Consider the following 9,862-nt stretch of genomic DNA (forward strand, 5'->3'; position numbering starts at 1 on the left):
CACCTGCCCACGCATACACACAAACACGACTCATCATGTTGACCCATCAAAACAGGTACGACCGCTCAGATAACAGCTGGCGCCAGGTGGTGGACGCGAGACTGGTAGCCGCCATGGGCCCGCCAGGCGGGGGGCGCAACCCCGTCACCGGGCGGCTGCTGAGGCACTTCTGCGTCGTCGCCATCAACGAGTTTGGTGGGTTGGTGGGGGCAAATTCCGTCAGGATGTTTGGGGCAGATTTGGGTCTATCTGGCATCCTCCCTTGCTTGCCCACCTCTCCTAAAGACGGGCCCTCACACACTCAACGCCCCTCCCCCACACGCACACTTGTCCCAGCAGTACGCAAACGCAGTTAAAATCATACAACTACACACAAAACCCACATACACATGTACCATTTGTCTCGCATAATCACATGCGCCACCACCCGCCTCTCAGATGACGCCTGCTACTCTCGCATCTACACCGCCATCTCCTCCTGGTGGGCCGCCCGGGCCCGCCTGCCAGAGGCAGCTTCCGCGCGGCTGTCCGCCGTGGTGGCGGCGACGCTGTCCCTGTACGGGGCACTGCGGCGGCAGTTGCTCCCGACGCCGGCGAAGAGCCACTATGTCTACAACATGAGGGACCTGTCCAAAGTGTTCCAGGTGGGCAGGGACGTGTTCTCTTTGTGCTGTGAATCTTTTTGTCCAGTTGGTTGTCCCTGGTAGGCATCGCGTACCGATGTTCATAATCAAGGTGGGGACGTATCAACAAGACACCGCAGCTGTCTTATCTGCGTGGCTCGTTGATGCTTGTTCTAGCATGATGACATCAGTCACCCCCCACACACACCAAAAAACAACACTCACAACCAAAATTGTCCTCTGAATATACTCACACGAAGGGAATGTCTTCCGTGGGCGCGCCTGTGGACTCCCCGCGCGCCCTGGCGCGCCTCTGGGCGCACGAGTGCCTGCGCGTCTTCCACGACAGGCGCGTAAGGCTGCGGCGAGTGCCCAGGCTTCCACCTTGATTCGACATCTGAAGTCGTGTCTCGTGTCTCACAGCCGTTCACCACGCATAGTGTCCGCTCAGCTGCGGCGCTTCCTCGCCTCATTCGCTCGTTAGTTGCTCATGCCTTGTGTCATGTTGGCTGCAGTGAACAGCACTAGCATTTTGTATCATGTGATCAGAAACGCCTACAGCCGCTCCATCAACCACTCATTCCGCAGGCTGGTGGACGACGGGGACCGCTCCTGGTTCTGCGCCCTGCTGGCGCGCCAGGTGGACGACCACCTCGGCGTGAACTTCTCGGACGCGTTCCCGCCCGCCGTCGACGTCACCGGTGACCCAGCCGGGGGCCCGCCCTCGGCGGCCGTAAGTCCGCGGCGCGGGGGCGGCGTTGCAGAGGGGACCGCGGAGGCGGCCGCGCTGAGGCGGGTGGTGTACGCGCCGTTTGCCAAGGCGGCGGGCGGAGAGGTGAGTGTGCTTACGCGGGCACTGTTGGCCGGATGGGCGGAGCTCATCCCTGGTCAACGGTTGTCGAGCTGGGGTTTGGACTAGTTTGTAGACGCCGCCCGGGCCCCTTGGGTGGGTTGCAGGAGCTTGGCATCAGGGCGGGGGGGCACGCCCCGCGCACTATCCCAGACAAAACGACCACTGTGTTGCGCTGCATTCCGCTCACCCTTGCACGCACGGCTGGTGCTGTCTGTCATCGCCGCAGGGACCTTCTCTGTACCAGGAGGTGCCCTCTGGGCAGCAGCTGCTGCGCGCCGTGGAAGGCGCCCTGGCTGACTACAACACACAGGTTGCAGGGACCTGCTGTGCATTGGGGAGCTCTTGGGTGCAACACAAGCGGTGGCGGCCTCAGTAGGGTTCTGCTTTGCCTTGGAACCCTGCTTCTAGAACCCCGCCCTCATGGACCTTCTGTTATTGCTCACCAATGGGCCGGCCAACTTGACAGTGTGGGAAGACAATCCGCCTGTCATCAACCCCCGTTCACACCAACCAATGATCCCGCCCAGTCCAAGAGCCGCCTGGAGCTGGTGGTGTTTGCCTATGCGGCAGAGCACGTGGCGCGCATCAGCCGCATCATCAGGCGAGGGGCTCAGTGCCCTCATTTTCGCAGGGCTGCACACGCCCTCGGCTCGATTTTGTGAAGTAGAAGGACGCTTCGGGGGTGCACACGCATGCCGCAAGCACACCTGGGATGCATGATCCGCTTGGGTGCATGTTTGCACCGCCTGGAACCACGTGCAGATTACGTGGCGTGTGCCAGGAAGCACGCCAAGCGTTGCGAGGGCCCACGCACCCCTTGCATAGTATGTGCCTTGCCAAACAAACCATCAATACTCAGCCAAAGACCGCATGCATTGCCGGTGTTCGGCGCCCCGCAGGCAGCCATACGGCAACGCGCTGCTGGTCGGCGTCGGCGGCAGCGGGCGGCAGAGCCTCAGCCGGCTGGCGGCTCACATGGCCGAGTACAAGCTGTTCAGGTGGGTGGATGTTTTTTTCAGCGGGTGCATCCGGATGGTGAGAGTGCTGGATCGATCAGGTATGTTGACTTGTCATGGGGGCGGCATCCATCCAGTATTCACACACAAAGGGCACCTGTGAAGGCCTACCTTGGCCCTCCCGCCCTGCTCAAGCCCTTTGCTAGCCGCGACTTGCCAAGTGCCCGGCGCGCCTTACCCTGTGTCAAATGACGCCGCACCTACATGACGTCACACCTGCCCCTGGATGACGTTACCAGTGTTGAGATCACGCGGTCCTACGGCCTGACTGAGTGGCGGGAAGACCTGAAGAAGGTCCTGCTGCAGGTGGGCGGGTGCTGGATGCACCCACGGGCTGTGAAGCAGGCAGCAAAGGCGTCTTCAGTTGCAGCGGGAACCTCCACTACTCAACACGCGGCTCTAGCTTTCCTCGAACGACCAGTCATGTGGGGCCCGGGTCAGGTCCCAGCCGCGACTGCCCTGGGCAGCTAGCGCGGTTTGCGCGTGCTACCTGAGCTCTCGCGACGGTGCTATCATGCGCTCGCCGTGCGCGTGCATCCCATCCGCAGGCGGGCGTGTCTGGCCAGCCGTGCGTGTTCCTCGTCAGCGACACGCAGCTCAAGAGCGAGGCCTTCCTGGAGGACATCAACAACATACTCAACACAGGTACATGGCCGGGCCGCCCTGTGCCACGGCTGTGTCATTCGCTTTGGCATGCCCTGCTGGGGCCCCGGGCCGGATTGTGCAGACGGTGCAGGCGCTTTGGGCGTCCTGCTGCCAACATGAGGCGACTCGGTCGCAGGGGGATTGAGCACGGCTGAGTTTGCAGCTCGACGGCCCCAGAATTACAATGCAAGGTGCCCGTTCTTCAAATTCAAGGCTGTTCTGCTGGATGGCTGGTCTTCCACAAGATCTGGAGAACCAATGCTCAAACCCTGAACCCTAACCGCCACACTGCCATTCAGGGGAGGTGCCCAACTTATTTGCAAAGGACGAGGTCGTCTCCATACTCGAGGGCGTCACCGCCCGCGCCAAGAAGGCCGCCGCGGCAGCTGCAGCAGCTGCAGCTGGGACGGCGGGTTCGGGGCCGCAGCAGCCGCGCGCCGCGGGGGCGGCGCTGACGCCGGCGGGGTTGTGGGCGTTCTTTGTCGAGAGCTGCAGGTGTGTGTGTGTGTGTGTGTGTGTGTGTGTGTGCACGCGCGTGCGTGCGTGCGTGCACAATCTGTGTTCATACTTGTGTGGTAACTGGCAGGAGTTGGGAAGGTTGTGGTGGAGCCATTTGAAGCTTTTGAGTATGCTGAAGCATTCCCGCAAGGCAGGTGCGGCCAAATCTCCATCTGCTTGCGCACTGACACCTCCTACCCGGTTTTATTGCCCTCCCTCGCCACCCTTAGGGCCAACCTCCATTTGGTGCTGGCAATGAGCCCCGTCGGCGGCGCGTTTAGGGAGCGGCTGCGCAAGTGGGTGGCGGCCCTCTCCCCGCTCCTGCTCCTGGATGCTATTGGCGCACATGTGTGCCCGCCTTGTCGCTGCTTTGGTTGCTCGTCTCATCTCACATCAATATGAGGCAAAACCGCCGCCAACAGTTGCACAAAAATCAAGCGTCATACGAGCCTGTCTTGGTACGTCTTAAACAGGTTCCCCTCTCTGGTGAATTGCACCACCATTGACTGGTTCTCTGAGTGGCCGGCAGATGCGCTGCAGGGGGTGGCCGGCAGGTGCGCCAGCCCGCCGTCGCTTTGTGTGCCACAGAGAGCACCTGTTCGCCGTCCAGCAACCCCACTGCGCGTCTGGTCGAATGTCACAAGGTCCTATCGGCCATCTTGGCGACAGCTGTGGAAGTGATTTGGGCTGGTGGTGCTCACGGCGGCATGGCTCACTCGCAGGTTCTTGGCATCGCTCGACATGGCGCCGGCTTCGGCGGAGCCCGCCTCAGCCGCAGCTCCAGCTGCGGCCGCAGCCCCCAGCAGCGGTGAGAGTCCAACGGCGGCGGCGAGCGCAGCGCCGGGAGCGGGCGCGGCGCCGCATGAGGGGGCCGGCGAGGACGGACGAGGGTTTGAGGAGTCCGAGGCGGGCGCCGCGGCGCGAGAGGCGGTGGTTGAGCTGTGCATGGCGATGCACATCGGGGTGCGGCGCCTGGCTCAGGACTTTTACAGGTAGGGTCGCGCGCAAGGCAGGCCGAGTGAATGGGGTCCGGCTTACGGCGGGCCTTGCAGCGTTTGACTGGGCTGCGCCTCGCCGGCTGTCCGTATGATCTGACAACTATGCAGATTCCAGCATGCAGACTGAAGCGCGGGCCACGTGTGCCGCAGCTTTCCAACCCGTCCCTTACAATTTCGCCATTACTCTGCAAACAACGCCTCTCAATCGTGCGTGGCCCACCGCAGGGACCAGAAGCGCCGCACCTACACCACGCCCACCAGCTACCTCGAGCTAATACAGGTGGGATGTCTTCTTTTGTCGCCTGCATGCATCCGCCTCCAGGTTGCGAGATCCACCCCCCTTGAGAAAAGCCCAGCCCCAAGCAGAGCCTCTTTGAGACACCACCTTCTGTGCTTATATGACTCCCTCCGCCGTGCTTATGCGAATCCCTCGTAAACCCAAACGTTTCTGTCTTCCACTGTGCCAGGCCTACAAGGAGCTCCTTGGTGCAAAGCGCAAGCAGGTCCAGCAGCAGAGGAGCAGGTGCGCGCCACGTAGCCGCAAACCTCCCCAATGCCATGCATGTGACTTTGTTGCTGCAGCTTGCTGCTGCTGCAACGAGCCCTTGGCTGCCGGCTCCGAGGCCGCAGCTGGCGATGCACACTGCAAGGGACGCGCGTGCGCTGTCACTGGCTTGTCTTACTCCAAGGGACATTACTTTGAGCTGAGCTTGCGGCCCTCGCATCCTCGGCCGCCCGATGCAGGTACGAGGTTGGCCTCTCCAAGCTGCTGGCGGCCGAGGTTGACGTGGGTCGCATGCAGGAGGAGCTGACAGCTCTGCAGCCACGGCTGGTGGAGACGGGTGCGCCTGGGGTCCAAGGGGACAGGGGTTGGCGGAATTCTGTTGACTCCACCACCTGATAGAAACGTGTGAAGCAACAGCGCGTGAGTTATGTACCACTTGGGCTATCATATCATAGTAGTAGTTGCAGCAATGCAACACACATGCCGCACGCAAGGTTTTGCCACGAGATTCTGCCAGGAGTGCCTGCACGATCATATGGGAAGCAACCCAGCGTATTTTGTCGGCGAAGAAGCCAAAATGCACGCAAGCTGTGGCCAAGGTGACGATCGTGCTTGACCAAACTCTCGACGCCGCCGTATCTTTGATGTTGCCTGGAATGCCTGCAGGCAAGCAGGTCGCGGAGACCCTCACGGTGGTGGACCGGGAGACCCAGGAGGCGGCCGCCAAGAGGGAGGTCGTGGCCGGGGAGGAGGCCGCGGCGTCGACCAAGGCGGCCGCAGCCAAGGCCATCAAGGTGGGGCCGGTTGCTTCATTATACCAATCCTTGCTGATGCCCAGCCGCACGCCCCCTCGTGTCGGAGCGACTGCCGGGATTTAAACTGCAACTGTGAGCCTTTGGTACCACCCTAACGCTGCCGCTACTTGCATGACGGGCCTACACTGCCCTGATGATGCCCCCCCGCTCTCCCGCCTCAAACACTTCGCTGTTGCTGATGCAACCTCGACCTCTGTTCACTCGCCCGCGCTTGCACACAGGACGAGTGCGAGGGGGAGCTGGCTGTGGCGATGCCGCTGCTGGAGTCGGCCCTCGCAGCACTCAACACCCTCACCAAGGCTGACATAACAGAGGTGAGTGACTGCACGCACACAACACACCAGCGCAACTCCGGCAAGGTCGTTCCTTGTTGGCGACAGACTCAACCAAGCAACGTCTGTCCTCGTGTGCGTTTTTTGCGCACTCATTGGCCCAGCATGCTCATCACACTGCATGTTTCCATCAGGTGCTGTTGATGTGTTGCAGGCCTGCTATTGCTTGATGAAATGCAACCCCGCTCAACTGCTCACAACGCTGCACAATACTGCAGGTCAAGAGCATGAAAAATCCCCCGGCACCGGTCAAGGTGGTGATGGAGGCGGTGTGCCAGATGCTGGGGGTCAAGCCCAAAAAGGTGGGGCTGCCGCGACTATTGGTGTCGAGGGCTTGCGAGTGAGCACTTGTTTGTGGAACCTGCCTTGGCACAGCAGATAAAGGCCAGTGAATGCTGCAAGCCCCACAGAGCGACGGGTGTGGGTCAGCCGTACGCTGGAGAGGCAGCAACGGCACATCTGTGCGCTTTGTCGGCTGTGAGGCCAAGCGAAAGCCACCTCTCCTCGCATCAACAGCAAGCCAGGCTTTTGTCGCACTTGACTTGCGTGTTGGAAAATGGCCGCCTTGCCTGACTGCACAACACGGCTGCGCCCAAACAGATGAACGACCCATCAGACCCCACGAAGAAGCTGGACGACTACTGGGGTCCGTCCCAGGCTCTGCTTGGTGCGTATGGGGGTTGCAAGTGGGGCGGCCCGTGACAGTCGTGAGGGCGTTTTGTTTCTGCCATGCACGGCATTATCATGACAGAAAGCTCGATGCTGACTCATGTGTCTCCGGCGGTGTGTGGGGCAGTAACAGCCGCGTGCAATGTCGTCCTCTGAAGATTCTTGCCACATTATATGTATAGATATCTTGATTTCAACTCAACCACCAACCCGACCCCCTTCCCAACTCATCGTGCAAATTCATCTGCCCTCTGCGCATGAAGGCGACCCCACCTTCATGTCCCAGCTGTCTGGCTACGACAAAGACAACATCGCACCAAACGTGATAGCCGCAATCCGTCCCTTCCTTGACCGCAAGGAGTTTGAGCCCGAGGTGAGGAGCGGGCTGTTTGATATGTACGAGGTTACGACACCCCCCCGAGCCCCACCAGGACACTGTTTCCGGTTGCTGTCCACAAATGGTCAAGCACGATTACATTGCACCCTTGGCGTTGGTATTAGCATAAACCTCTGTGGCCAACGCGCTCGCGCCGTTCCTGGCGTCGCGGCACCGCAGACTGTGAAAAAGGCGTCCAAGGCGGCCTACGGGCTGTGCTGCTGGGTGCGCGCCATGGAGGCCTACGACAGGTGAGGGGGCTGCGGGATCGCGCACCGCGTCCATTTGCTGGGAGTGACAGGGCACACCGTGCTGCCTGGGGCCGTCACTTGTAGGCTACCGTGTTGTCTAGGGTGTAGATTTTAGGTTTTGCAGCAGGCAACTAGAATACCCTTGACAGCGCAACACACCAGGCGCCTGTGCTGGGCGAGAGGTGCGTCAGGTGGGACAGCCCCCCGCCTGTTGCCGACGCGCTTACCGCCGGTCAATTGTGCCATGTGATTGCCCTTCCGCTGTCTGCTCTTGCCTGCAGGGTGGCCAAGGTGGTGGCCCCCAAGAAAGCAGCCCTGGCCACTGCAGAGGCTGAGTTTGAGCAGCTCATGGTGAGCGTGCCCGGCTCTCGTGCAGCTCTGGATCTTGGCAATTATTTGGATCACAGCAATCTTGGGTTTTTGATCACAAACTCACTGCATAAGCATTTGGCCAACCAATGCATATCGCCTACAACATCCTCCCAGCTAGTGGCTGCCCTGCCACAGTTTTGAGCCGCACCGAGCGGGCTGCTGTCAGGGCAGCTGCAGTGCTCCGCCCACCCGCACTTTGCCCCTCTGAGGTTGTTCTGTCAGTATATGATTTTCGAACTGAACGTCCACTAAGCATACGACCCCAACAACCGCCAGGTCGGGCTGCGGGCAAAGAAGGCTGAGCTGGCGGCGGTTGAAGCACGCGTTGAGGAGCTCAACTCCAAGCTCAGGGAGATGCAGGCGAGCCGGGGTGCACGCCCTGCAGTCATGATGGGCTAGGCTGCGCGTGCTTGTGGGCTTGCTTGCTCGTGATGGAGGATCAGGCTTGTAAAGTGGTATGGCTGGGGCTTGAGTGGCGGGTTGCTGTGGGGTTGTTTGTATAGGCCGCCTGAACTGACCCTCCTGTGCCCCTGCCGCTCTGAGTGTTGAAACCCCTTTCTGTCTCCCGTCTAAACATCGCACCACGTCTCACCCCTCCCCACACCCCATCCCAACCCCCACCCTCCACCCCAAACTTCCCATGGCACTGCCTCAGGAGCGCAAGGCTTCTCTCGAGGCCGAGGCCGCGCTGTGTGAGAAAAAGCTGGAGCGCGCGACAAAGCTCATAGGCGGCCTCGGAGTGAGGGGGGCGCGGCCTGGATGGAGGCTAAAACAATGGGTTTGCAACATCTGGCGACCAATCATGCGGGCTGCATGATTGCCTGTCATCGACGTGCTGTGAAAGCAGCATCTCCCTCATTTCACTTGGCATGTCATTTGCGATGCGGGAGTGCGGGCCAATCTCAGCCCTGCATGCGTCACCAGTGCTTGGCTGCTCAGCAATCGAGCTTCCATCTTCTCGCACCAAGCAAACGCCTTCTTACTCATTCCTGCACGCGCCAACAGGGGGAGAAGACGCGCTGGAGCGAGGTCACGCGGCGGCTGGCCAAGGACTACGTCAACCTGACGGGTGACGTCCTGCTGGCCGCCGGGTGAGAGGGCAATACCATGCGGGACCGAGGGTGGATGCGCTACTGGCATCGTGAACGCCACGCCTTTTTTCTGAGTCTTAACTCTTCTTCCCAGATGAAGTTGTTGGAGGGCTTTGATTCGCAGCACCACACCGCACGCAGCTTGACCGTTGTCGCGCTGCCTCCACCCAAGTGCATCACAGTCGAGGGCTTCCCAATGACATTGACCTGGCGCCAACCACCTAAATGCTCTGCCTCACGCAGGTACATCGCGTACCTCGGGCCGTACACCGCCCCCTACAGGGATCGCATGGCGCACGCATGGCTGTCGAAGTGCAGGTAACTCGCAAGGGAATTGGCAGTGGGCGGGCACTGCGGACATGCACCTGGCAGCAGGTGTGCATGCCTTCTGCACGCAGCGGCAGGCCGCGCGCCGGGCAGACGTGCTGTGCACCCCCGGGCTAAAGCCAACTGACGCTTTCCACGCGCCCGGTCGGGTCGCTCGGAGCCCTGCGCGCCTCGCCGCGCGGCGCCGCGCCCGGCCCTTGATTGCAACAACCCGGGAAGTGCACCCTCTGATGCGAACGAAACCTTCATGATGACGTCATCCAGGGCCGCGGGCATCCCCTGCTCAGAAACATTCAGCCTCACCGCGGTGCTGGGCAACCCCGTCACCATCCGATCCTGGTGAGTGCAGGCAGTCACCACAGCTGCTGCTGGTGTTGTATGGATTTGAGGGAGCGGCGCTCGTGAGACAGCACGGCCCGGCGCGGACATGACGCGAGGCGCGACAGATAGGACTCCGATCTGCTGTCAATGTGCTCACTCCGCTGCACCCC

The 9,862-nt window shown here is 61.1% G+C and overlaps 1 protein-coding gene across 1 annotated transcript; it reads left to right on the top strand.

Annotated features, from left to right (window-relative positions):
• Positions 1-113: 113 nt before the first annotated feature.
• MNEG_10279 (Dynein heavy chain 3, axonemal) lies at positions 114-9,366 on the top strand (the record flags this gene model as incomplete). The annotated part of the gene is made up of 26 exons (XM_014041249.1): positions 114-195; positions 439-644; positions 1,264-1,458; positions 1,703-1,786; positions 2,004-2,089; positions 2,376-2,474; positions 2,732-2,798; positions 3,041-3,137; positions 3,437-3,632; positions 3,866-3,931; positions 4,109-4,189; positions 4,358-4,627; positions 4,859-4,913; positions 5,101-5,156; positions 5,378-5,475; positions 5,805-5,932; positions 6,175-6,267; positions 6,504-6,587; positions 6,886-6,952; positions 7,218-7,327; positions 7,511-7,581; positions 7,863-7,932; positions 8,230-8,337; positions 8,609-8,692; positions 8,959-9,044; positions 9,288-9,366. 26 exons carry the CDS (start codon positions 114-116, stop codon positions 9,364-9,366), a joined length of 2,718 nt encoding a protein of 905 aa, XP_013896703.1.
• Positions 9,367-9,862: the final 496 nt, after the last annotated feature.

This window comes from Monoraphidium neglectum (assembly GCF_000611645.1).
Source record: "Monoraphidium neglectum strain SAG 48.87 unplaced genomic scaffold scaffold02253, whole genome shotgun sequence".
In the NCBI taxonomy this organism is placed as follows: Eukaryota; Viridiplantae; Chlorophyta; class Chlorophyceae; order Sphaeropleales; family Selenastraceae; genus Monoraphidium; species Monoraphidium neglectum.